This window comes from Lemur catta, chromosome 4 (assembly GCF_020740605.2).
Source record: "Lemur catta isolate mLemCat1 chromosome 4, mLemCat1.pri, whole genome shotgun sequence".
NCBI lineage: Eukaryota > Metazoa > Chordata > Mammalia > Primates > Lemuridae > Lemur > Lemur catta.
Genome location: NC_059131.1, coordinates 71,355,573 through 71,383,344, shown reverse-complemented (window position 1 = coordinate 71,383,344; position 27,772 = coordinate 71,355,573). Strand labels below are relative to the sequence as shown.

The following is a 27,772-nucleotide window of genomic DNA, read 5'->3' as shown; positions in this document are numbered from 1 at the left end:
GGGTGAGTGTGGTGGCATCATCATGCTCACTGCAAATTGAAACTCCTGGGCTCAAGGACTCCTCCTGCCTCAGCCTCCCAAGTAGCTAGGACTATGGGCATGTGCCACTGCGCCCAACTAATTTTCTTAGTTTTTGTAGAGATGCGATCTTGCTATTGCCCAGGCTGGTCTTAAATTCCTGGCCTCAAGCGATCTTCCTGCCTCAGCCTCCCAAAGTGCTAGGATTACAGGTGTGAGCCACCGCGCCCAGCCAATAACTCTTATTTTTTAATAATGAAAGAGAGGTTGGAAGGGAGGTTGGGAAATTGAGGTGATTGACATGATTTATGAGGCCGGTTGGAAGTTGGAAATGAGATGGAGTAGGTATGCTTCTGTGATCAAGACAGTAGCTATTGAAGGAGGAACAGTTCTGTACCTTGGTTGAAGAACTTGGCTGAACACAGTGGCATGTGCCTATATAGTTCCAGCTACGTGGAAGGCTGAGGTGGGAGAATCCTTTCAGCCCAGGAGTTCAAGGCCAGCCAGGGCAACATAGTGAGACCCCATCTCAGTCAATCAATAAACAAACAAACAAACGTGAAGAATTTGGTTGGGGCCTTGAATTGGAATTAATGTAGTTAATTAGAGCTTAAGAAGTTCTTTAGAGCTTCAGATAAAGAGGAAAACTGCTAAGATTGAAGTTCAATTACTAGAATATTGCTGGAGTGGGTGTATTGAACAAAAGAGTTTATCACCGTTGTTACAGTTAATAATGAAAAATAATAACAATGGTAGTAACAAAAAAAGAACTACTATTTGTTGAGTGCTTTCTAGGTGCCAGTGTGCCAAGCACTTCAAATACATTCTCTCTTTTAATTTTCCCAGTAACTCTTGGAGATATATCCCTTCTTGATCTCTGTTTTATAGGATGAAGAAACTGAGCTCAGGGAGTTTAAGAAAGCTTAGTTAGGAAGTGATGGAACAGGGTTTTGTTCAAACCAAGCAGTCTGACTCTGGAGCCCAGTGTTCTGGACTACCATACCCTCTGCCTTAAGGACAATAGAAAGAGAGAAAAACCAGTTAGTGGTAACTGAGCAAGATGGTCTCATATGGTTATGCGTCCCTTTTCGGTATTGTCTACTGCTTGGTCCTCAGTTTGTAATTTCAGGAAGTACATGGGAGAACTGTGTGATGTTTTTTGTCAGTTCACCTATAGCTATGATAAAGAGGTCTTTGTAGATGATTCATGCTTATATCAAAGTGGTTAGAGACTTAATAATACATATAAATACCAGTTTCTTAATTTATAAGGAGAGCTATAGCCACAAAGCATAAGAGACACTGGGGTGGCCTGGTGAGAGTATCCGTTCTCAGTAGGAAAGTCTTGGAAGCCATTCTATTCCAGAAATGGAAAGGTGAGTGGAGAGTATGCACAGGAAGCACAGCAGAAAGGTGCATGTGCTTGTCTTTTCTTTAGGCAAGCTGAGCCCACAGAGTAGGCCAGAGTGCCCCTTCTCTTTAACTGTGGAGTCAGAAACTGCTTTAGAGAAACACTTCTTATCTTTGGCTTGTCTTTCTCCAGTTTCCATGTAGACCTCCATCCTTCTGTTATGATATTGCTACAGATTGATGTGATTCATTATAGCTGAGTTTATCTCAGATTATTTGTCTTTTTAATGTCTGATGAGATTTTGGAGTCATCCTCTCATTATTCTCATTAGCAATAGGCTTACAAATCATCTCTTTTGGTAAATAACTTTTACATATGGCTAATTTCATTATTTGATGATACTTAGCTTCAGTTTCAGAGGTCATCGTTTTATGATCCTGTCCCTAGATCTATAGCCTGTTTCAAGCTTGCGGTTCCCTGTGCTCTGATTATAATGATCTCGTTGCCATTCTTTCCCTTGACTTGATTGTTAATTTGCTGCTTGCTTTCTTCTTTCTTCCTTCTTTCTTCCTGTATAAAGTCTTGTAAAGTTAGTTTCCCACTTTGAGAACTCCATGGACTATAGAACAACTCTCTAGAACTCTGGAGTTTTTCCCTAGAGGGCTTACTGATTGCTTTTTAACTACGGTGTCAGAAACTCAACTTCCTTGTTCAGGCTTTTTTCCACCTCTTGAATTATTTTCAGTTGCAAGTGCTTTCAGATAACTTTATATGTATAGAAAATGAAGCCCTGCCCCTGCACCTGACTATAGCTTTCTTTAGTAATGGCTGATATTTTGTGAAATGGTTTAAATAAATGTCTCTGCCTGGTTTAATTGTTTAGATCAGTGGTTATCTAACTGACCTGTGGGCCAAATCTGGCCCATTGCTTGTTTTTGTATGGAATGGTTTTTATGTGGTTGGAAAAAACTCAAAAGAAGAATATTTCATGACACATGAAATTCAGATGTCAGTGTCCATAAATAAAGTTTTATTGGAATACAGTCATGCCCATGTTGTGGCAGAGACCATATGGCCCACAAATCCTAAAATATTTACTATCCAGCTCCTTATAGAAGTTAGTTGACCGGGTCTGGATCATGTTCTCGTGTCTGCATGCCATGGCTGTGTGACTTAGAGGACTTTGAAAATGTTTTATATTTGCAGGCATAGTAATATAGTCCAGGAGATGTTGGGCCAGCTTTTTTTTTTTCCCTCCAGATATTTGTCGAATGCCGAATTTCATTAGATGCACAGCTTTTGAAAGACATTTAACAAAATACTCCAGCTACATGATACTTCTCAGCATTGCTCAAGTGGACTTTAGGACATTTCTAGCATTTCAGTGAAAGAATGTAGTGTCCAAAGCAGGCTGTCTTATCTTAGAAATCAGAACTTCTGAACTCTAGCCAAAAAAACCCCCATTCTCCTTTTCTGAATTGCTCTAATTATATATCTCAACATTGTATGTATCTATGTATAAATCTTACGTTGGATGTTTGAAATTCTAAGTCTAAGATCTTTAAGTTGTTTATTTTCCCTTCCTCCCTGCCCGCTACCTACTTTCTTTCCCCTTTCTTTTTTTCTTCTAGTGTTTAGGCAAAGAATTTTACAATCTGAAAAAGAAAAGGGTGACTTAGTAAATTTCTCTGATTTTCTTTGTCTCTCCTTGTTTGTCTTTTGGTTAAAAGAAAAAAATCCTTTTGATATTTTAATATTGAATTAGTCTTCCTTGAAACATCCGAGAAATGATTACCTTTGAAAATAACAGATTTTTCTAGGACCAGTGTGATATTTTGGCTGCTTTGAATAAGATGAGCAGAGGACAGCATATTGTTCAGGTACATTCAGTTAGAGCATGAAGAACAAAAGATTATCTGATGTCATCTAAGAAATGAAAAGGCATTTTTGCACTCATAAAAATTGAATAGGTTTAGATGGGAGGGGAGAGCCACCACAGTTCCCATCAGCTCATTTGACTGTGTAGACTTGTATTTAAAATTCTTTAGACTTATATTTTAGACTTGTTTAGACTTGTATTTAAAATTCAATAAAAATTGAATAGGTTTAGATGGGGGGGACTCACCACAGTTCCCATCAGCTCATTTGACTGTTTAGACTTGTATTTAAAATTCTGTCTCCTGTTTTTAAAATTTTCTTTAATTATATCTTTTGCATGCTCTTTATCTTAATCTTGGGTTAGATCATTTTCTTCTGCCCACTTAATTTTCCAGCCTCCCACGAAGCTGACAAAATATAGAGAACATGTTTCCGTTCTTGGAATCACTTTGTTATATATTCAGCAGCAGTCCTAAGAACTTTTTCTGGGATTTTAGACTCTCAACATTGTGGTTTTTAAATTTAAATTTCAGCTGTCATTGGTATGTGGTAGTAATTTCTAAATAGCTTTCTAACCCTCCTCCCCTTTTGTTCACATCATTTTTCTTGCTCCCATCATTTTGGGTTTCAGAATAAATATAGAGTAAGAAAAACAAATAGGGAAAACATCCTGTTATATAATAAAGAACGAGATAATTTTGGAAATGCTGTTGGTGTCTCATAAATAAATTATACCTCTTTCTGTTCTTGGAATTAAAGTTTGCAGCATGATCAGTAGGCTTTGAGAAAACTCTAGAGATTGTTGAATGTGAAGAAATTGTATTCGTTGCTTAACCTGGTTGATTGTAAATGAGTATTACTGCTGGAGGTAAGGTTGTAATATAATACCACTTTCAAAATACTTCAGGTTCTTCATACCTATTATTTTCACAGAACTGGAAATTCAGAAATTTTAACACAGATAACCTTTGATCTTTCATTTCCATGTCAAGAAATTTATCCTACAGAGATATTTGCATGAGTGTATAAATTTAGATAGACAGTGTGTGTGTGTATTGGGGAGAAAGGGAAGGATGGTCTATAACTGTTGATAAATAGCAATAAAAGGTGCATAACTTAAATGTCCAGAAATAGGGTAGAACCTAACCAGCCATTAAAAACAAAGAGTTGTATTAATATGGAGGTATACCCAAGTATCTCTAGAGAACTTTTTCAAACTACTTGTAAGCATCCTCTGTCTCTTCCTGCCACCACCAAATCCTCAAGCCCATGTGAGAATCACTATACATAAGAGAAATGCTACTCATGTAAGTGTGCTGTGCATTTAAATAATGTAAAGGAAAACAAGATTATGAACCAATGGGCTGGAGCTACTCGTCCCAACAAGCCTTCCTGGTCCCAAGGTATCCTGAGTAGCCCTCCCTCTTCCCAAGTCCAGAATCTCTCTGAATATCAAACCACATCAAAAACTGACTGGATCCTGATGAAGTAGCAGTAATTAAGCCAAGAGAACTAGGGAAGAAACAGGATAATCCCAAGAAACCTAAGGCTGCTTCTAGTACCTCCACAAGGAAGGTACAAAAGGGTAACTGCTTTGGCAGTTAAGAAAGGATTTAGGGAGGCTGGGCCTGGTGGCTCACGCCTGTAATCCTAGCACACTGGGAGGCCAAGTAGGGCGGATCATTTGAGCTCAGGAGTTCGAGACTAGCCTGAGCAAGAGCCAGACTCCGTCTCTACTAAAAAAAAAAAAAAAATAGAAATTAGCTGGACAACTAAAAATATATAGAAAAAATTAGCCGGGCATGGTGGCACATGCCTGTAGTCCCAGCTACTTGGGTGGCTGAGGCAGGAGGATCACTTGAGTTTGAGGTTACAGTGAGCTATGATGACACCACTGTATTCTATCTGGGGCAACAGAGTGAGACTCTGTCTCAAAAAAACGAAAAGATTTAGCAAGGAGAGTGCTTCTCAAGAAGACAGTCATCCCGTTCTGTTTCTGTTAGTGATTTTGGCTGGTTTCATAACTTTTACTGTCATCAGTAATCGTAGCTAACCTGAATTTTTTGTTTATTGTTAGAAGGAACTTAGAGATCATCTAGTCCATATCTATTTTACGGACAAGGAGACCCACGGCATACAGCTCTTTATTGCAAAGCTGGATAGAGTCGTAGCCCCTAGTTAGGGTTGTCTGGGACCGAGTAACTGTGTAAGTTGTAGAATTGGAGATGTGGTAGGTAGAGACCCTATTTTACAGAAGGAAAAGGAGTTATTTTCCTCTTTTCTAGAGGATATTTGCTCTATCCAGGGACACTGGGCTAGTTGTACAAAGTGAATAACAAAGGGTGATTTTTCCTCCACCTGCATGCTCACTGGGCCATGTTATTGGTGTTCCATGATGTGTAGAAATTAGGGTATCTTTTTGGGTGAGTTATGATAGAAAGGATGCTACTGTATTATGTAATAAGAGAAATTGAGATTGTTGATAGTGTTTCAAGCAGCTTCCCTGCAGTTTGACTATCTTGGAATTTACTATTGAGCATAAATCATGTTTCTGTGTTTCTCTTTGCCGCACAGTACCCATGTGCTTTGTATGCTGTGGAGTGTTGAGGGCTTGAATTTGGACCCAGCTGTTTATAGAACTTAGAATGCAGTATGCACACAATTCATCCATTTATTTATTCAGCAGATGTTTAACACCCCAGTGTGTGTTGGGCTCTGTTTTGTGTGCTGGGAATAAAGCATTTAAAGAAAACCAACAGAAATACTGGCCATCTTGGCCTTTATGTTCTTGCAGAGAGAAACAAACTAAAATAAATAGAATGGATAGAACATGAGGTGTAATACAGCTGGAAAGCAGGTTAGGGAATCCCAGGGTAGGACTTGGGTGTTGTACTTTTAAATAGGGGTGAATGGGGGAAGCCTCAGTAGTAGGTGACAACTGAGCAGCAACCTGAAGGAGGTGGGACAGGGAGCCATTGTTTCAGGTCAGGACAATAAACAGCAGGAGCCCAGACTGTGATGGGAGTGGGAGACGAAGAAGGGAGGGAGGGAAGGATATGGGCAATGTGGTTGAAGCAAGTAAGTGGGAGGCACTCATGGATGGTGAGGTTGGAGAGGAAGTGGAGTCCACACAGCCACAGCAAGGACTTCTGCTCTTAACTGATTGAATTGAGGCCACTGAAGGATTTTGTGCAGAGGAGTGCTGTGATCTGACTTAGGTTTTTTGACTAATTTACCAAATTGATTTTTCCAAAAGGTTATACTAATTCATACTTCCATCAACAGAATACAGGGTGATTTATTTTCTTACACCTTCATAGCAGCATAGTATTATTAAAAATTCTTAATTTTTACCCATTTGATAGGTAAAAATAATTTATGATTTTAATTTGCATTTAATTTTGAAGTGGGGTTGACTATACTATTTTTGTGACCTACCTTTTCATGTTCTTTTCACATTGAGTATTTCATCTTTTCCTTATTAATTTTTAGAGTCTTTTTCTCTTCTAATGGGATGACAGTTACTGTTCCATTGTGTTTTGACTTTATGGTACTTTTTTTTTTCTTCACTGAAGTTTGAAATTTTTATGCAGTTACATTTCTCTCCCTTTTATGTCTTTTAGGTTTTGGGTCATCCTTAGAAAGGCCTTATTCATTCCAAGATATTACAATTTTTAGAAATTTTTTTAGAAATCACTATTTTTTCTATAACTTTGATAGTTTTATTTTTATTGTTTAACTTTTTATTCCATCTGAAATTTATTTTGATGTAAAGAGTGATACGTAAAGATCAGATTTTCTTTTTTCAGTTGGCCAGTGGTTTTCTCAGCTCTACTTAGTGACCTTATCCTGATGGATTTGAAATGCTACCTTGACCTCATTGCAGAGTCTCTGGGTCTAGCACCCACTTAAATCTTAAAAAGTAATTTAATCGCCAGCTTTTTTTATGTCAGGGAGAGTAGGTAAATATTAATTGAGCATCTTCTATTGCCTTTCTCTTAGTATCTTTAGGAAGGCTACTAGCCAGATTTAGAGTATCAGAGTAATTAAGATTGCTGGGAGTGGGGAAAGGGGAACATTAGTAAGCTCCATATCATGGTGCTGGGTGTCATGAGGTGGGGATGAGAACAGTAGGATGGGTTTCTGATTGCAGGGAGTGTACAGCTGAGTTGGAGAAGGACACACAAAGCCATCCATAAGCAAGGTAGATGTGTGAATGCCAGTGTTACACGTTGGGATAATAACATGTTAGTGTATAGGGGACAGGCAGTTCAAAAATAAATTTGCTAATTGTGTGACATATAGAAAAAAATGGAAAAATATATATGAAAAAGGGAGAGATTAGTATGGGATGGAATATTGAGGAGTGGGAGAATAGCCACTTTATTGGTTATATTTTTGCTATTTTTTTCATTCTTAAGGCTAGTTTAAATAGACTTTTTTTGAGACAGGGTCTTGCTCTGTCTTCCAGGCTAGAGTGCAGTGGTGTCATAGCTCACTGCAACCTCAAACTCCAGGGCTCGAGTGATCCTCCTGCCTCGGCTTCCCAAAGTGCCAAAGTGCTAGGATTACAGACAAGAGCCCCCATGCCTGGCCTAGACCTCTTACCTTAATCTGAGATTTTAGTACATTAAAATGCTTGCTGATCCCGTCTGCCTTTTTGTGTGAAATAAAAACTTAAGAAATTTAAATATGTCTGTGCAATGGTGCTGTGCTTTTTATTTACTAATGGGATTATTTTAGCCGCTAAGTAAATAATTAGCTTTGCTAGCCTAAAAGACTTCATTCGTGACTGGTCTAGGCTGGTAGTTTGTATATTATTAATACAAATATGTGCTGAGGTGATTCATTGGCAGGGTTCTCATCAGAATCTAGGTCTTGTGTTTTAGCTCAGTGGTCTTAGACTTAGTTACTTTCAGTTATACTCTTTCATAGTGGGAACAAAAAACATGGCATAATCTTCTTTATATGGTGTACATACATGGGGAGCATCCCCAGGGTTTGACTATAATTCCTCAGAGTTTCCCTTATAGGACTGGCTGGACAATGGCCCAGAACAAGCTATTCAACAAGATCCTCAAAGCCCTGCAGTCTGACCGGCTTGCCCGCTTGGCCAATGAAGGGGTAAGACACCAGAAATCTGCCCGTGGTGGGCTCTCCTAGTTCAGGCCTCACTGGCTGACTGACTTGTCCCCCCTATTTGCTAACCAGGTGGTCCTCATGTTTTATCACTTCCACTTACATCCTTCAGGCTTGTAATGAGCCAGTGCTGCGCCGTGTGGCCGTGGACAAGTGTGCGAGGAGAGTGCGGCAGGCTCTGGCAAGCGTGAGCTGGGACACCAAGCTGATCCAGTGGCTGCACACCACCCTTGTGGAGACGTTGAGTCTGCCCATGCTGGCAGCCTACCTGGATGCTTTGCAGACGCTGAAAGGGAAGGTAAGGCTGTGATTTGTGTCTGCCCTGTCCTAGGAGTAGCCGGCTTCTGCTGTGGGTTCAGGATGTGGGGTTGGGCAAGTCATTATCTGGTCAGCTTGGAGGGCATGGCTGAAGCTAAAGGGGGTGCTATTAAAAATACAAGATGAGGTAACATTTCATACTTGCATCTGGTGTAAATGTTTTCAGCCCTGCTGTCTCCAGGATGAGGTATGGGGCCTGAAAACCAGAGTGCACATTCAGCTTCTGTAGCCTTACAGCTTGTGGTTTGAGTCATCACTGAATTGAATTGTCATGGGGAGATGAAGGGTTTGCTAGCGAAGGAGTTTGTTGAGAAGGATGTGAGAAGCAGACTGGAGCTCAGGGTGGTGGGGAATTGCAGAGCAGGGAAGTGCCATGCCTCCTTCTCTCCTTGTCGTGGTGTGAGCCTTCAGTAGCAACACTTGGACTTTGATAATTCATTACAAATGTGTCATGACATTTCCTTGCTTTCATACTTAGATGGTATGGCACAAAGTTAAAATACTTTTGTTGGTAATTCCGGTTTATTGTTCCTTTAGTGATTGCATCAGGCCATACTCAGTGTGGTGGAATGTGGATTGTGGAGGCAGATTGCCTGGCTGATCTCAGCTCTGTCACTGATTAGCTGTGTCAACTTGGACTACTTTCTCAGTTTCCTCATCTCTAAAATGTGGCCGATGATACCTAACTACAATTTTTGTGAAAATTAAATTAGTTAATTTATGTAGAGTGCTTGGCACAAATTTGGCACATAGTAAGCCCATGGTAACCGTTAACGATTATATAAGTTCTTGAAATATTTGAGGTGTTTTGCTATGCAAAATGGCCTCAGACTACTTGGATTGATTCCATTCTTGACTTTTTTTTTTTAAATAGTTTTTGTTTTCTCCTTTGCAGGAAGCAGGCCCATCTTGCTGCTATAAGTTGCCTGGCCAACAGCTTTCCCCAGCTATATCCCCAGATACAGCTTTCAGAATCATTGTTTCTAACCTATTTTTAAGTTAAAGGATGCTGAGTTTGTTAGACAGAAGACTGGTATAGTGCTGAAGTAAAACTCAGGACTAGATACATTAATGGTAGGAAACTTGACATTTTTTTCGTGTAATAATTTATTAGTATGTTATGCCTACCATGTGCCAGGCACTGGGATGAGCAGAACAGGACTGCTCCCTGCTCTGGTGGAGCTTATTTTCTAGTGAAGAAAGAGGCAAATGGAGAGAGAGTCCCAGACTTCCCCCGTACTGCTCCTCTACAGTAGAAACCCTGGGTCTGGGCAGTGAATGGTGGGCGTGTGGGGTGTGGGACCAAGACAAGACCCTGGCAGAGGGTGGTGGCCTGTGAGTATTGTAAGCATTTTCAACAGTGTTCTCCACAGTATTCTACTTATGGCAAAAGTACAATGGTGAAGACACTCTAGGGGGATGAGTGGTAGTGACCAGGGTCCCAGTTTTCTGGTGGCTCTGCCTCATTCAACATGACCAGCATGACTTGGTAATTTCCCTAGTAAGGAAGAGTTTGTACTGCTTCCCTATGCAGTTACTGACTGGACATGTCCCATGCGAATGAGGTGGCATTCAGATATGAGCATGACAGAACACTGGAGGACTCCACAGGTGTGCACAGTTGGTTGCTGCCTGGCCATGCTGCTGGGTCATAGTGCAGGTTAGCCAGCATGGTGGAAGGCTCACAGGTACACCAATCAGCAAGAGCCTCAGACTGGAGCTGCTGTCCACGCTGGGCTGTGCTCTCCACAGTGGTTCCTCTACCATCAGACTCTTATTTTCCCATGACTATGTTTAGATTTACAACAGATACTTTGGTTGTTTCCCAAAGCATAGAAATGATTATAGGATTGTTTTAAAGTGCTTGCTGAATGTTAAAAGTGCAGGCAGATGGGGTCGTGCTCCTGTGCCAGCTACTTTCACCATTAGATCCATTATAAAGAGGGCAAAGAAGGTACAGACCCAGCCTCTTACTTGGCTGTTGAGAGTGAATGCAGAATACTGGAAAGGTGAGGGAAGTTGGGTCTTCCCAGCTCCAAGCAGAGAAGTCAGTTATTGATTAATCAATTATTTATTCTGTGTTGACAGAAAGCGAGTTTCAAGGCTTTTTGGTTTCATGAGCGTACTCTACTGCAGGTAAAGCTTTTTAAGTTAATGCAGATCAGATCCTCTGCCTCACAGTGTTGAGTGGCTCACAATTATAGAGTGAATTACAAAGGATGGCCAGTTGGGGTGAAGATCTTTGCAGTTTGGTCTTGTCCTTTGTTACTAGCTTTATGCTCTCCAACTTCCTTACTTGAATCCTCAACTTCAGTTCACCTGTACCTGGAATAAGCTCCACACATTCTTGCCTCTTGCTGGTGTCTCTGATTGGAAAGCTCTTCTGTCGCGTTCTGTTGGAGTCCTACCTGTTCTGAAGAGCCTGTCTCACTTCATATGCTGCATCTTTAGATGAAAATTGCCTAATTTTTCCTTCTCCGTTGAATGGATTGAATCATAGCAATGTGGAGTTTCTGTTTCTTTCATGGCAGTTATCAGTCCCTCTGCTTTGTTATTTGTGTGTTTGTCTTCATTTCCTCTTGTGGATTAAATTCCCCTGTAGAACTACTAGCTTGGTGCCTTGTAACAGCAATTGTTGCACAGACATTGGTTTCCCGAGTTAAACTGAGAAAGTCTAATGGTTATAGTCCTCTAATTTCTCAGGCAGAAGTCTTTTTATTCTCTGTCTTTTTAAATTAGGAGCACCTTATCTTCTCCTGGTGTCTTTGAAGTTTTACAGCCTGCATCAAACCATAGTACTCTTTATTCTCCAATTTCTCAAAACCTTTTTGTTTTTCTGAAAACTACCTCTAACATTTAAAAATCTTTCCTTTCCCCTAGGTCACTTTGACCTTTTGTGGGTAGCGTGGAATTCACACAGATATTTCTTCTCAGTGTAAGCATCAGCATGTCTGAAACCTATATTTGCACATCTGTGAGGTCATATTTTTGGTGGATAGTAAAAAGCAGGATATAGTAAATAGAAAAATGTACAGATAGAGTAGAATATATTTCTTTGGACACAATAACAGGTTTCTTTAACATGCCGCAGCTTGAAGGCAGTACTCTAGAAGAAAATGAAGATTTTTAAAGAAATTTTAAATCCGCTGATGTTCATTGAGGAAATTTAGAGAAAACAAATCTGTAAAGGAAAAAGTCACCTGTAACTCCATGGAGATTGTTATTAACATTTTGGCATATTATTGTTTTTTTTTTCCTTAGTAGACATAATTTTGCTAAACTGTCATAAGTAAAACAGAAAATATAAAAATTATTTCTGTATGTTACTACAAATTCTTATAAATATTTGAAAGTAATGCTTAATATCCAATTAGGTGAATAACTGGCTTAATCACTCCCATATGTACATTTAAGTTGTTTTCACTTTTTGATTATTATCGACAGTGAATTTGTCTCTGCATAACTCTCTCCACCTGTGTGTGTGTGTGTGTGTGTGTGTGTGTGTATGTGTGTGTCCGATATATTTTCTTAGGGAAGGTTTTCAGAAGTAGAATTGTTTGGAAAAGGGACAGGAATAAATTCAGTCCCTTGATGCATATCACCAGAGTACTTTCCCAAGGACTGTACCCATTTACCTTTCATGGTGAGAGCATGCTTTTCAGCTATCTGTTTATTTGTACTTTTGTTCCTGAGGAAGGTTTGATAGGCTTAGTTAAAATTTATCTATATGGCTCATAATGGGGCTCTGGCCTCCTGCCTGATTGTGGTGGTGGGAAGCTCTTGTGTTCACACTGGATGCATCTTTGCTCTTCCTCCTTTCTAGATCCCAACCTTGATCGACCGGATGCTTGTGTCATCCAACACAAAAACGGGGGCTGCAGGAGCTGAGGCCTTGTCTCTCCTATTGAAGAGGCCCTGGGACCCTGCTGTCGGCGTGCTTTCTCATAACAAACCAGTAAGTTGTATGGCTCAGGACTTAACTATGACACATGAAATTTTTAGACTCAGGACATAGAACCTTGGCAAGAGAATGATAAATGGCTTCTTTAATTTTTTCATTAATAACTTGTTTCATGCTCACCATAGTTTTATAAGCAAAGGAGCATTGGTTGGGATGAGAAAGGTGTTGGGATACTTGGAATTTCATGGAAAAACACCTCTCAATCAGTATTTTTTTGTTTTGTTTTGTTTGCGGTAGAGTCTTGCTCTGTCACCCTGGCTGAAGTGCAGTGGCATCATCACAGCTCACTGCAACCTCAAACTCCTAGGCTCAGGTGATTCTCCTGCCTTAGCCACCCAAGTAGCTGGGACTATAGGTATATGCCACTATATGCCTGGCTAATTTTTTCTATTTTTTGTAGAGACGGGGTCTCATTCTTGCTCAGGCTGGTCTTGAACTCCCTGGACTCAAGCAATCCCAGAGTGCTAGGACTATAGGCATGAGCCACCATGCCCGGCCTTACTCACTGTTTTTTGGGTGGGATTCTTTCTCCTTAGAGCAAACTCCCTGGCTCTCCTCTGATTCTCATCGCTTCCTCTGGCCCCTCCAGCTCCGTGTTTCCCACCTCACGCCGCCACCGCTTTTGGCAATCTCAGCTGTCCTGCTTAGGCAAGGTATGTGTTGGGGACAAGAGGAACTCTCTCCTGGGCAGGAATATAGTCTTGGAGGACTGAGGAGAAGAACATGCAGAAAGGGTTCAGAATGGATGACTTAAATGTGGAGCATCACCTAATCCTTTTATTTGGAATTCAAGGTTGAAAGTATTTAGAGTAGGTTAAGCAGAATTGAGAGAAGATTTGAAACTTACCTCTGCTGGCATGGGTGCCACTTCTTTCCTTCAGGTCATCCCTGTAGCCACCCATCTGCTGAACAATGGCAGTGGGGTAGGAGTTCTGCAGTGTCTCGAGCATATGATTGGAGCAGTGAGAAGCAAAGTGCTGGAGGTGAGAATGCTCCTATTTCAGTTCACTGTGGCACGCCCAGCATTCTGGGCTTGTTCCACGCCCATCTGTGGCCTCTTACCTTGCTGTCTTCTTTTTCTTCCCACAAAGATTCACAGTCATTTCCCACACAAACCCATAATCTTGATTGGCTGGAACACAGGAGCTTTGGTGGCCTGTCATGTAAGTAATTTCTGTCTTATTTGGAGGTTGTCCTGGGGTAGAATACTACTACTAATGATAGCAGCTGTTGAGTTCTTTACTGTGTATCAGGCACTGTGCTAGATGCTTTACCTATATGATTGCATTTTAAATTGTAGAAGACAAACTTTATTTTTTTAACTTTATTATGGAAAATATTAAGCAAAACAAAAGCAGGTATAATGTAATAAACTAGCATAATAAATGCCATGGGCCCCTCACCTAGCTTTACCAGTGATCAGCTCTCACCTGCGCTAGTTTCATCTTACTCCTGCTCACTTTTCTGTCCCCCAGATTATTTTCAAGAAAGTCTCAAACATCATAGCATGTCATTTATAGAGCATGTATCTATATAAATGATACATGATTCATTTAGAAAGCATTTATTTCTTAAAAAAAAAGATTCCTTTTTTCCTCTAAACACAAGTACCATACCATTCTCCCATCTAAAAAATTAACAGTAATTCTAGCAGGCAGAAATTAATAGCTCTGGAATTTAATGTTGTGTTCATGATCAGTTCCCTTCCAAGACATCAAGGAACCTTTTCTTTCTCATTTTATATACATTTGTATGTTTGTCAGTTTGTGTAAGTGTCCCTGACATATCTAAAGCCCCAATTCTTCTGCTTCATGCCGTCCAGGCAAGTGTGATACTTAGGGCCATGAGAGAAAGAAAACCATCTCCCTCATAGTCCCTGCTCCCAGGATGACAGAATTCAGTCAGCGATTGCTCTCAAAAATCTGGAATGTCTGGGAGCTACGTGTTAGATTCAATAGAGAGAAAGTTTCTTCACTTAAGCAATAATGGCAAAATTTGTGTTCTCTCGATTATATTTATTATTCATGGGGAAAAACAGAGCAAGAGGGCTCTAGTGGAGGAGGTTGACAGGACAGGAGTATTGAACCTACCACTTTATGGTTCAGCCACTTGCTAGGGTCCTCTAGGGCCCCAGTTCTCTAGGTAGTTGCTGCCTTGCATTTCATACTCTTACTGCAGTCATCGTGGCTGGTGCATCTGGAGGTTGGGATAGGGGAGGAGGAGATGGGACTGCCTAGTGGGTCTGGACCACTCCTGGATTCTAGGTAGGCTGATGTGCAGTGAATTCATTTGACTTTGAGACAAACTGTGCTGTTATTTACAGGTGTCAGTGATGGAGTACGTCACTGCAATTGTCTGCCTTGGGTTTCCTCTGCTTACTGTGGATGGCCCCAGAGGGGTAAGAATGAGGTGAAGCTGATTGCTGGGTCATCGGCAGCGGGAGTGAGGGTGTGCATGCCTCATCCAAGCTGGTGTTGAGGCAAACTGCAGTTGCACAGCTGAGTCTCCTGAGTGGAGTTTCCAGGTCAGTACTTCATGGATACGAACTAGCTGATTCTGAAACCTGTACCTCTTTTAGGATGTGGATGATCCCCTCTTGGATATGAAGACTCCAGTCCTCTTTGTCATTGGTCAGAATTCCCTGCAGTGTCACCCTGAAGCCATGGAAGACTTCCGGGAGAAGATTCGGGCTGAGAACAGCTTGGTGGTGGTTGGGGGAGCTGATGATAATCTCAGGTAGGTAGGTTCCGCAGAGCTGCGAGAGAGCCGTGTTAGCAGTGTAAATAAGTGAATCTGGTTTGGTTAAAAGTGGGCATTAAAAAAAATTTTTTTTTTTTGCATCTTCAACTTCAGATTTATAAAAAGTTACAGGACTGGTACAAAATATTCCCATATACCCTTCACCTAAATTTTCCAAATGTTATTAATAACATATAGCAGAAGTAAAATTCTCAAAATCAGGAAATTAACATTGATATGATACTGTTAGCTAACCTACAGACTCAAGTTTGATCACTTGTCTCCTAATGTCCTTTTTCTGGTCCAGGATCCAATCCAGGATTGTGTTACATTTAGTGGCCATGTCTTCTTCGTCTCCTTTAGTTCCTCAGTCTGTCTTTGTCTTTCATGACCTTGACATTTTTGAAGACTGCTGGCCAGTTATTTTGTAGACTGTCCCTCAGTTTAGGTTTTTGACATTTTCTTATGATTACATTGAGAGTATGCGTTTTTGGCAGGAATGCCACAGAGGGCATGTGCCCTTCTCAGTGTATCCTGTCAGAGGATACACGATGTTGATTTGTTTTATCATTGCTGCTGATAACCTTGATCACATCGTTACGGTAGGTTCTGCCACATTCTCCACTGTGGAGTGACTATTAGTAGTTATTTTGTGAGGAGAAGATACTTAGAGATTCTGTAAATATACTTTTTATCCTACTTTCTCTGGGGTAGCCATTTTTGGAAATTGTATTCCTTAATGAGGATGAATGTGAACATGGATGTTATTTGTATTAAGCATCCTTTGATGTATTTTGGAGATAAACACAGCCAAAGTTTGGAACGGTTTTTAGGAAGGTAATCTGGGTCATTGAGATGACCATGCTTAAGGCTGGAGCTTATAGGACCTTTAGTTATGTTTTCATGGAATGTACTGAAAAAGAGATTGTGTCATTTATTTGGCCTCCTTTTTAAATACTTTCAATCTTAGAGATTAATTTCAGTTGTATGTTTTTGTTTTTTGAGACAGAGTCTCACTCTGTTGCCCGGGCTAGAGTGCCGTGGCGTCAGCCTAGCTCACAGCAACTTCAAATGCCTGGGCTCAAGCAGTCCTCCTGCCTCAGCCTCACAAGTAGCTGGGACTACAGGCATGCACCACCATGCCTGGCTACTTTTTCTATATATATTTTTAGCTGTCCAGATAATTTCTTTCTATTTTTTTAGTAGAGATGGGGTCTCGCTCTTGCTCAGGCTGGTCTCGAATTCCTGAGCTCAAACAATCCGCCCGCCTCGGCCTCCCAGAGTGCTAGGATTACAGGCGTGAGCCACCGCGCCCGGTCTCAGTTGTATGTTTTAACTAGAGAGCTTAGAGCGTATACCTGCTCCCAGCTGTCTTTCAGTTTCCTACTCAGAAATGTTTTAGAGAAATCTTTCTGGCCTTTGTCATTCACCAGCTTCTTTTGAATTTAGTGTCTAGTTGTTTGATACTCAGAGCAATGTTTTCTTGGTAATTCGAACATTCTTATCTGCAGGAGAATGGATTTTGTGTATGGAGTAGCTGTGAGGGAGTGGGAAGCTGTTGGAATGCAGTTACTGAGAGTTAGATTGTGAGGCTGCTGATGAGACATATTTTGCATGGTGTAAGAGCACTGGACTGAGAATTGAGAGGCCTCAGTTATTCTTGACTCCTTTGCTAAGAAGCTTGGATAAATTGTTTAACTTCTGTGACTCACTGTCCTCATTTATAAAATGACAGTGTTACACAAGATCAGAGGCCAACCATCAGTAAATTGGGATGTCAGAATTTGGAAGCTCATAATACTGTTCTCTGTCCTGTCACATGGTACCCTCGTTCTTTCTTTGCCAGGACTCCCAGTTGGAAGCCAAGGGTTTTTTGTTTGTTTGTTTGAGACAGAGTCTTGCTCTGTTGCCCGGGCTAGAGTGAGTGCCATGGCGTCAGCCTAGCTCACAGCAACCTCAAACTCCCAGGCTTAAGCAATCCTCCTGCCTCAGCCTCCAGAGTAGCTGGGACTACAGGCATGCAGCACCATGCCCGGCTAATTTTTTCTATATATTTTTAGTTGTCCAGTTAATTTCTTTCTATTTTTTTTTTTTTTTTAATAGAGATGGGGTCTCGGTCTTGCTCAGGCTGGTCTCGAACTTCTGACCTCGAGCAGTCCTCCTGCCTCGGCCTCCCAGAGTGCTAGGATTATGGGAATGAGCCACCTCACCTGGCCGGAAGCGAAGGGCTTTAATACTACCTTTCAGAGAGGGGAATGCAGCTGGCTATGGTCACTTTCTCTTATCCCTTTTGAACTAACCTATGACCACCTTTCCTCCTCTCCTACTGACTCAGTTCAGCAGCACTCAGTAATCTCAGGGTTTAGGGCTGTGCTGAGGGACCTCTAGATGAGGTTTTAGCAATCTGGATAGAGTTAATCTATTAAGCCATAGGTATAGGACTTCTGGAGTGGCAGTCCAGGGCACCGTGCTTGGTTTCTTTACATGTTATTTTTTTAATCCCTACAACTTGATGAATGAGGCGTTATGATTCCCCATTTTGCAGATGTGGAAACAGGTTCAGAGAGGTTACATTACCTGCCTGAGGTCTAACATAGTTTTCCCGTTCTGGGCCTAGAAAATAACCAACACAGAAAAGAAATTTATTCTTATTTCCATAGGATGCCATGGAATATTTAAGAAGTAAACATTTCCTCTTTTTCATCTCTTAGAATAAGCAAAGCAAAGAAGAAATCAGAAGGGTTGACTCAGAGCATGGTGGACAGATGTATTCAGGTAAACAGTTGTTTTGTATGTTTTTCTCAGCTAAGCTTGCCTTTCTATAGCTCTTTAGGTTTGGTCTTGTTGGCAGTAGCCTCTTGGGCTCTGAAGGGTGAGGGCATATCCACTGGGGCGTTTGGTAGGCCTCAATCATAAGCAAAGAAAAGGGAAAAGAGAGGGAGAATAAGATAAAAGGAGAGTGGTGAACGAACATAAGAGTGAAGCATCAGGAGAGAAAGGGTCTATTGGAGTGGTGGTGGAGTGCGATCACCCCAGAGTGCCCCTCACAGAGGCACCTTCTGGTCTTCCCAAACCACAGCTACTCAGAGGCCTGGAGTTTGTGCCAGGCCTGGTGTGAGTGGGGAAGCACTGGCACATCTTCTGGATGACAAAGCCAGGAAGGAATCGACTGTAGTGTGAAACTCTCTGAGAGGTTCCTGTTCTCCAAACAAGGACTAATTGACCCTGGCTCTCCCTACACTAGGATGAGATTGTGGACTTTCTCACTGGAGTGCTCACTCGCGCTGAGGGTCATGTGGGCTCGGAGCCTCGGGATCAGGATGCTGAGAAGAAAAAGAAGCCCCGTGATGCAGCCCGCAGAGACCTGGCCTTTGAAGTCCCTGAGCGGGGCAGTCGACCTGCCTCCCCAGCTGCCAAGCTGCCTGCCTCACCCTCAGGCTCAGAGGTAGAGAAAGGGGGGAGGGAGGCAGGGAGAGGGAGCACTTTTGCTGAGGAACCAGGACTTCAGAGTTGGTTCTGTAGCTTCCTGGGGAATGCCTGTCCGCCTTGTCAGTGCTGTAGGCCTGTGAGTTCCTACAAGGGGAGTTCCAGCGGGGCATGCTGACTGAGTCAGATTCTCATGGCACTGGCTATCACTTGGCCTTCTCACCCTACTCAGGATCTCTCCAGTGTGTCCAGCAGCCCTACATCGAGTCCCAAGACTAAAGTGACCACAGTGACCTCTGCCCAGAAGTCCAGTCAGATTGGGAGTTCTCAGCTGCTAAAGAGACATGTACAGCGAACGGAAGCTGTGCTGACCCACAAACAAGCCCAAGGTATAGGCACCTGGCAAGTGATCCCTCTTGGGTTCTGTCTTCTGCAGTTAGTGTCATGTGGCAGTTGGAAAGTATTAGCATCTGCATATTTTCCCAGGGGAATGTGAGAGGCACCCCTTTCCTACATTTCTGTCTAGGCAAAATTAGGTTAAAATGAATACTAAGGGCTGTGCATTAGTGGGGTTTTGTGGTCACTAGTTAGAGCTTTGCCTTGGTGTTCTCGGGAAGTTAGGCTTTGTGAACATGTATATTGGCCTAAACTTTTTTTCTACCTACTAATTGGAGAAGCTACGTCGTCTTTTGTTCCAAGCCTTGCTAGCCACTCCTGCAGTTAGGGAGTTCTCCAATCATGTGTACTGGGTGATTGGTTTTATTCATCAGATTCTAGGGCAACTCAACTGGCAGCATGCCCTTTGTTTTGTCCTTGAAGAGGTAAGATTCGTACACTGAGCCCTTCAGCAAAGTTTATCAGGGTTCTCTGCAGATAGGTTTCAGATAAGGCTGGGAATTATTTGTATGATTGAAATTAAAGTTTGGAGAGCTGCGAGTGCTGTGTAAGGAGCTATAGAAGAGGGAGGGTTCAGTGGAGAGGGAAAGAAGAAACGGTAGCTCTGCCCCCACTTTGATCCACTTAGGCGGCCTTGAGGTAAGGCGTCAGTGTTTGATGAGGCATCTAGGAGCATGTGTCATCTGAGGTTCTGAGGAGCATGGGAGTACCTTGGAAGAGGCAGCAGCCATAGCTGGCTGTTGAGTAGAGAGATGCGGAGGGGATAGGAGACTGATCTCACTTCCCCTGTGTTTGTTTTAGTGGAGCCAAAGGGTCAGAACTTAAACCTAGGCGTCTTGTGAGCAGAAGGGTGAGTGGATAGGTGAAGGCAAAAAAAAAATATGAGGCTGGGCCTCTAGGGTCTGCATGGATTCTATGGTCATGGATCTTGGCCAGAGCCAAATTCTGTGTGGGCAGTGTGCCCTGAGGCTTTTGATGAAGACAGAGCAGTGGTCTGCTATGCTTCTTTCTGGACGGAGTGTTTAGTTGAGACTCTAAGGAGTTCTAGAAGGCTGATTGGTGAGCTGCTTTTGAAACAGGACCCAGAGGAGGAGAGCAGCTGCCTTAGAACCCTGGCTTTAGCAGAGCTGATGGGCAAGCAGGGAACGATAGCAGCTAACATAAATGGAGCCCTTGCTATGTGCCACGCCCTCTTCTTGGCACTCGACTTGCTGTAGTTTGTTGAGCCTTGGCCACAGCCCCATGAGGCAGGTCCAGATTATGATCTTGTGTCTATAGGTGATTCTGCAGAGCTGCTGCATGGCAGAGTCAGGTTCCTGTGCAGTAACTTTAGAAAGAGCCTCCATTGACCATTTTCTACACCTTTTTCATCTTTTTCTTATTCCCTCTCTTTTTCTCCTTTCTCTGGCTGGCTATGATTCTGTAATTCTTTCTGATTCATTCCAGCACAGTTTGCTGCTTTTCTGAAACAAAATATGCTGGTGAGGAAAGCTCTTCCTCCTGGCACCTCCTCCTGTCTCTTTGGTGAGTATTGTTCTTTCTCTCGCCTGTTTGTCCTCTGTGTTCTGCTTTTCTCCACCTCCCTCTTATTTCTGTCCCATATCTGCTTCTCATCTGTCACAGTTTGGTTTCCTCCTGTTCTTTTCTTTCTGCCTTTTTCTATCTTCTGATACTTTTTTTTTTGCTATCTCTTTTTGCTTACTCTGTAGTCTTTTTTTTTTTTTTTTGAGACAGAGTCTCCCTTTGTTGCCCAGGCTAGAGTGCCGTGGGATCAGCCTAGCTCACAGCAACCTCAAACTCCTGGGCTTAAGCAATCCTCCTGCCTCAGCCTGCCGGGTAGCTGGGACTACAGGCATGCGCCACCATGCCCGCTGATTTTTTCTATATATATTTTTAGTTGGCCAGATAATTTCTTTCTGTTTTTAGTAGAGACGGGGTCTCGCTCTTGCTCAGGCTGATCTCGAACTCCTGACCTCGAGCGATCCACCTGCCTCGGCCTCCCAGAGTGCTAGGATTACAGGCGTGAGCCACCGTGCCTGGCCTTACTCTGTAGTCTTTGCTCCTTCTCCATTCTTTCTGTTTGCTTCTCATGGTGTTTTTCTTGTTTTGTCTTAGTGTGGTTCTCGGCTCTGCTTCTCCTTTGTGTGTCTGTGGCTTATTGCCTGTGAGCCTGCATTTTCTTTTGTGTTTTTCTCCCTGCCTGTTTTCCTTTTTCATCCTGGCGGCCACAAGCCCCACCAGCCACTTACCAACATAAATCCTGTAACTCCTTTCCCTTCTACCATCTTCCTACTCGATTTTAGCCTGTACATTTCTCCCCTAAGCAATCCATCTAGCCGGCTGTGCCCTGACTGTGGCCCCATGCCAGGACCCCTCCTCCATACTTGCGTGGCTGCTGCCTGCCTCCCCTTCCCTGCTCCTGCTTGCCTGTGCTATAAAGTGGGGCTGGGGTGGACTTGTGGGCTTAAAGAGGAGGGAATCTATGAGGGGAGGCTGAAGGATAACTTAAGAGTCCCAAAGGCTTGGCTGTATGCATGATGAGTGTTTGATTCAGTGGAGGGGGAAGCCCACGTGTGAACAGATGGCTTTTCTCTGTACTGGTACAAACAACCTGGGGACTAGGTTGTGACATGGGCCACTGGTACCCAGTCACCTGGGCTAAGGTGCTCCCTCACATGGTAATTACTAAAAGCCAGCTTTCAGTCCTGGTAGTAGTCCTTGTCATTGCCTCCATTTGGCAAGTGGACCTTCAACCTTGGGCTTTTAGGGCAGGATGGGACTTTTGAGAGCCTTGTGAAAAACTCTCTGTTTTAGAGAGGACTGAATGAGCTGCTCCTCCATGGGTTCTTCATAGAATGTTTAATGTCCCCGGCTTTGTGGTGATGTGGGTAGGACTTAAAACAGGAAAATGATCACATTGTTTGAGTCTGGGAAAGACTGTTTAGATCCGCTGTAGTGAGTCCTCTGTTTTTGTTGTTGTTAGCCTTTGCTAGGCAGGGTCAGGGTGACTTTTGTCTTTTTATTCCTACCAACTCAGGTCCCCTTCCCTTCCGACTCCAGATGGGCATAGAGCCATGTTCGGAGAAAGCATGGTTAGGTTCCCCTGTGGGCGGGGCCTGAGGGGGTGGGCTTAAAGCATGGGCAGTCTCCTTTGAAGTGCGGCCCTGTACTTGGGGTGTTTTTCCCGTGTGTTCTCACACATGGCCAGGCCTGTGCTAGTGTTGACTGGCAGTGTCTATTGGGCTATTGTGGGTTGTGGAGGTTCTCACCTCAGCTTCATCTCTTAGTTCCCATTTCATCAGAACCAACGGAGGAAGCAGAGAAAGAGGATCTTAGGGTCCAGCTGAAGCGGCATCATCCCTCAAGTCCCCTTCCTGGCAGTAAGACCTCCAAGCGACCGAAGATCAAGGTGTCCCTTATCTCCCAAGGGGAAACAGCTGGAGGGCCTTGTGCTCCTTCCCAAGGAGGAGCTCCAGAAGGTGAGTTTCTCTTGGCATGTTTAAATAAGAACTGACTGAGCTCTCCCAGGATACACAGCATTGCCCCCATGGTGGCTACTGGCCCATGGCTCAGCCTCTGCCTCACTGTGAGAGGTACCCGAAGCAAAGAAGGCACAGGGTCGCACACGCAGGGAAGGTGGGCAGTGCCCTCGCCTGAATGAGGACCAGTGAGGTAGAACATGAGAGGAAACTGTTGGGTCATTCAAAGCATCATATGTTTTGTTGTTTTTGGGGGGCAGGGGGGTTCAATTGAAGATAATAAAATATTCCAGAAAGGTTAGAAAATAGAAGGAAAAATTAACCTCAACTCCTCCTACCCTAATGTGGTTCTTTTTTCCTCTTCCAATTTTTGTCCATAATATCTTGCATTTAGCCTTAGTTGTGGAACCTGGAAAGGTAGGGGCCAAAGAGGTCTAACCAGTGGCCTTGGGGTTTTCTCTTTCGCAGCTCCGTGTGGGAAACCTATCACCATGACACTGGGGCAGGCTTCAGCAGCAGCCAAGGAGCTCACAGGACTTCTTACCACAGCCAGGTGAGTCTGTTTCTTGGTCTTTCTGTGTTTTCTTTTTCTCTTTACCCCTTTTCTGAATCATGTAATGCTTCGGGAAGATGATAGATTCTGGATTCTTTCACTTATGGGAATATGACTTCTTTCTGATTGGAGTCTTTGTCTTTTGGGTCAACTCAGAGTTCATTTTTACTTAAAGATTACAAAGTGTTTCCTGGCTCTTACTGTAAGGCCTGAGATCTTTACTTTAGGCCTGACTTGTAGAAGGACTAGAGGCTGGGTTCGGAAGGTAGGACAAAGAAACTGAAGGTTCTAGCCTTGTGTCCACTGCTGAAGCTTTACTAGGCCCCACTCTGGACCTTCCTTGTGTTGCTAGGTTCTGCTGCCCTCTGACCTTTGGGTGATGGTGCTCCTTTCTATGTCTATAGGTCGAGTGCTTCTGAAGGTGGAGTCTCAGCCAGCCCAGCCCCTTCAGTAGTAGCAAGCAGCACTGCACCCAGTGCTTTGCACACAATCCAGAGCCGCTTGGTGGCCACGTCTCCTGGTAACTCCCTCCCAGGTACCTTGTAGCCCAGCTTTCGCCCCTCCTAACAGAGTCTTTTTGTTCTCGTGCTGGAGGGGGATTCTAGGAAAACATCCCTGTAGCTAAAGGATGTGCCTCTGGGTCTTAGAGTGGTCATAGAGGCTTGATGTGAAGCTGGAACTAGCTTGGGTGGGGGGATTTCTTTGCCTTTAAAGTGAGTAAACGTCCCAGTAGGCAGGGAAGGGAAGGGGAATAGCTGATAGGAGATGTATGTACAGTCTTCCCTCTGTATCCACAGGGGATTGGTTCTAGGACCACCCACCAATACCAAAATACACAGATGCTCAAGTCCCTTATATAAAATGGCATCATATAGTTGGCCGTCTGTATCTACTGGTTCCATAGCTATAGGTTTCTATGTGTGGTTGGTTGAATTTGTGGATGTGAAGCCCACAGATATTGGAGGGCCAACTGTGTTGTGTTCCATTTTGGTGTTTAAATACATATAACTGAATAAAACTGGAAATAGTGCTATACTGGGCATTAGCAGCACAAGACATTTTTCTGCCTATACTTTCTCTAACCCCCAACACTACATTGAAAGGCTAGTTGCCTGAGCCCAGTGGGGCTGAGGCATTGCAGATACCCCTCTCCTTTGAGAGGGCCTTCCTCTTTGCTTTGAGGCCATTGGACTGTGTAAGGTGAAGCATAAGTTAGGTATTTGGAATTCTTCTGGCTTAAAAAGTCCTTTTTCCCTGGAAAGAAAGGGAATTTAGATTTCTCAAAACTGTCCAAAATGTAGGACTGGTGGTTTGGAGCAGGTTGGGATGTGCAGAGTGAATCCAAGACAGTGTCTGGCATAGTACCTTTCTTCATGTGGCATCCAGTGCATGCATACCTGCCTCTAGAGACCTTCCTGGCATCTTTCTGAGGGCAGGGAAATGTCCAAGGGCAAGAGCATTGGTGTTTTAGTTGGTAGTGAGGGTGGCTGTTCTTGGGATACTTGCAAGTGATTGAGCCTGTGCCAATGCCTATTATGTCCTCTCCTAGGGGCCACATCAGCCAGCAGCCTCCTCCAAGGCCTCAGCTTCAGCTTGCAGGATATCAGCAGCAAGAGCTCTAGCCTCCCAGCAAATCCTTCCCCAGGGCCAGTTCCACAGGTGCACATCTGCTATCCACTGGGTTGGGCAGGTGTGGGGACAAGGCCTTATCAGTTTAGTTGGTTTTGGCAGGGATACTGGGTCTGGAATAAGTGGGTCAAGGACACACAGCCTTCTAATATTAACACATAGCCAAGAGCTGCCAAAGGTTAAGGTCCACTACTTACTTTGTGACCTTGGGCAAGTTTCTTGACCTCTCTGTTTCGTTGTCTGTAAAATGAAGTAATAATAGTATTTCCCTTATATATTTGTCTCATAGATTAAGTAAGATAATATATGGAAAATGCCTGGAAGAGTACCTTGCATGTAGTAGGCACTCAGTACATGTTAGCCTTTATTATTATGCTGTGGGCCCTCCAAACTCGACTGTTGCTGTTGGGCGACAGCTTCTGATCACCTGGGCTTGTGTGTCCCACAGGCCACCAGTGTGAAGTTGCCCACCCCCATGCAGAGCCTGGGTGCCATCACCACGGGCACCAGCACCATTGTCCGTACCATTCCTGTGGCCACCACTCTCTCCTCCTTGGGTGCCACTCCTGGTGGGAAGCCCACAGCCATCCACCAACTGCTGACCAATGGGGGCCTCGCTAAGTTGGCAAGCAGCCTCCCTGGCCTGGCTCAGATCTCTAACCAAGCATCAGGTAAGTCTCTCATGAGAACTGTGGGGACTCCCAGATCTGGGATCTTCCCCCAGGACCTTCCCATCTCACATGGGCAAGGTATGATGTTGAGCCCAACTGCATAGGGTCCTGGCATTGACCCTGGATTCAGCTGTGTGGACCCCATGCCCTAGAGAGGTCGAGAAAACACAGGCTGTTTCCTGTTGCCTTTCAGATTGACTGATAGGGCACAGCTGGCCCAGCTGGGGAGGAGGCTGAGGGGGGTGTGTTATGTGGGGAAAAAACTCTCCAGGAAAGGAAAGCCTCAACAAAAAGTAGAGGCTGTGACCCCAAAACACTACCTCTCTTTGTCTCTCTCAGGCTTGAAGGTTCCCACCACTATTACTCTGACACTCCGTGGCCAGCCGAGCAGAATCACCACGCTGAGCCCCATGGGCTCAGGAGCAGCCCCATCTGAGGAGCCCACTTCCCAGGTGCTGCCCTCCAGCTCACAGGTGAGTCTGCCTGGAAAGATTGAGGACATAGGCTCCAATAATGAGAAGTTTGAGACCAGGCAACCAGCTACCTGGAGGAGCCGCCAATGCACTGGACTTGTAGGCAAAACAGATTCAAATTTGGACTCTGGGGTTTGTAGCTTTTTAACTTTGAGCAAATCACAGACCTTTCTGAGTCTCCTCTTCTGTAACACTCCCTGGATGTTGTGAGGATTAAATATGTAAATATGTTCAAGTGTGTAGCAGTGCCTGGTATTTAATGTTTTCATTAACTTTCTTTCTCCTTTCGTTTTTTTTGCCCTCCCATTCTTGGTTTCATTATTTAGAGGTTGTGAGTAGAGGGTAGGTGGTGAATACTCTTTCTTTGACTAAATGGCTTTCTAGCACTGTGCCTTCCCAGATCTTAGTGTTCATTGCTTTCTTTTTAGGGCACAGCTAGGTGTTTATAGCTCCTACCCAGAAAGTCACTGTTAGTTCCTCTTAGCTGATCTGATTTTCATTGTGACCTTTTCAAGTAAAATATTTCTAATCTTAAACTGGTGTTCTGAGAAGCCACCCAAAGATAAAGGGTTAAACAAAAAGATAAAAAAATTTGAATCCAGTGTGTTTTTTTTTTTAATTTTTATTTTTTGAGACAGTCTCACTCTGCCACCCTGGCTAGAGTATAGTGGCATCATCGTAGCTCACTGCAACCTCAAACTCCTGGGCTCAAGTGATCCTCTTGCTTCAGCCTCCCAAGTAGCTGGGACTACAGGCATACACCACCATGCCCTGCTAATTTTTCTATTTTTGGTAGTGATGGTGTCTCGCTCTTGCTTAGGCTACTCTCCAACTCCTGACCTGAAGCCATCTTGCACCTCAGCCTCCCAGAGTGCAAGGATTACAGGCATGAGCCACTGCGCCTGACCTTGAGTCCAGTAGTGAGTGTACTTTCCTTCAGTATACAGTGTTCAGCCAAGACCTTTCTGTGTGTTGGCAGGGTGCTACGCAGGCTGCGTGACTGAAGGCCTGGCCCAGCCCTGTCTTTATCACCACACCAACCCACCTGGGAACTGGGGTGCTAGGTATTACTGGCAGGTGACAGTTCCTGAGCCATTCTAGAAGCTCTTTTGTCTCTTCATCTTTCCTCTTAGGGGAAAATACTGCACAGAGATCAGCACCTGACATTCATTGGGATCATAGCTACCCCTTTTTACAGAGGGGTGGAAGTGTTTTTTTTGTTTGTTTGTTTGTTGTTTTTTTTTTTTTTTTTGAGACAGAGTCTCACCTTGTTGCCCGGGCTAGAGTGAGTGCCGTGGCGTCAGCCTAGCTCACAGCAACCTCACACTCCTGGGCTTAAGCGATCCTACTGCCTCAGCCTCCCGAGTAGCTGGGACTACAGGCATGCGCCACCATGCCTGGCTAATTTTTTCTATATATATTTTTAGTTGTCCAGATAATTTTTATTTCTATTTTTTAGTGGAGACGGGGTCTCGCTCAGGCTGGTCTCGAACTCCTGACCTTGAGCGATCCACCCGCCTCGGCCTCCCAAAGGGCTAGGATTACAGGCCTGAGCCACTGCACCTGGCCATGGGTGGAAGTGTTTTTATTTTTTTATTTTATTCCTTGTTTTTTTCAATTACAAAAGCAATTATGCTTATCTTAAATAATTTAAACATAGAAATAATATAATTTAGAAAGTGAAAATTTCCCGTGATGCTACTCCCGGAGATGATATTTGCTGTTAATAGCTTGATATGGA

The 27,772-nt window shown here is 43.5% G+C and overlaps 1 protein-coding gene across 8 annotated transcripts in view; it reads left to right on the top strand.

Annotated features, from left to right (window-relative positions):
* Nucleotides 1-27,772, top strand: part of KANSL3 (KAT8 regulatory NSL complex subunit 3) — a 54,318-nt gene that overhangs the window by 6,042 nt on the left and 20,504 nt on the right. For 2 of the 8 annotated variants that reach the window (XM_045550137.1, XM_045550136.1), the window contains exons 4-21: nucleotides 8,281-8,371; nucleotides 8,499-8,684; nucleotides 12,528-12,659; nucleotides 13,202-13,318; nucleotides 13,547-13,648; nucleotides 13,757-13,828; nucleotides 14,989-15,063; nucleotides 15,244-15,401; nucleotides 18,116-18,179; nucleotides 18,649-18,849; nucleotides 19,063-19,219; nucleotides 20,673-20,750; nucleotides 22,514-22,705; nucleotides 23,174-23,258; nucleotides 23,663-23,793; nucleotides 24,808-24,917; nucleotides 25,336-25,558; nucleotides 25,898-26,031. In XM_045550137.1, coding sequence (XP_045406093.1) covers nucleotides 8,281-8,371; nucleotides 8,499-8,684; nucleotides 12,528-12,659; nucleotides 13,202-13,318; nucleotides 13,547-13,648; nucleotides 13,757-13,828; nucleotides 14,989-15,063; nucleotides 15,244-15,401; nucleotides 18,116-18,179; nucleotides 18,649-18,849; nucleotides 19,063-19,219; nucleotides 20,673-20,750; nucleotides 22,514-22,705; nucleotides 23,174-23,258; nucleotides 23,663-23,793; nucleotides 24,808-24,917; nucleotides 25,336-25,558; nucleotides 25,898-26,031 — 2,308 coding nt within the window. Of the gene's footprint in view, nucleotides 1-8,280; nucleotides 8,372-8,498; nucleotides 8,685-12,527; nucleotides 12,660-13,201; nucleotides 13,319-13,546; nucleotides 13,649-13,756; nucleotides 13,829-14,988; nucleotides 15,064-15,243; nucleotides 15,402-18,115; nucleotides 18,180-18,648; nucleotides 18,850-19,062; nucleotides 19,220-20,672; nucleotides 20,751-22,513; nucleotides 22,706-23,173; nucleotides 23,259-23,662; nucleotides 23,794-24,807; nucleotides 24,918-25,335; nucleotides 25,559-25,897; nucleotides 26,314-27,772 lie in introns of those variants that run through there. The other 6 variants (XM_045550133.1, XM_045550134.1, XM_045550138.1 and 3 more) reach the window with 5 other exon arrangements.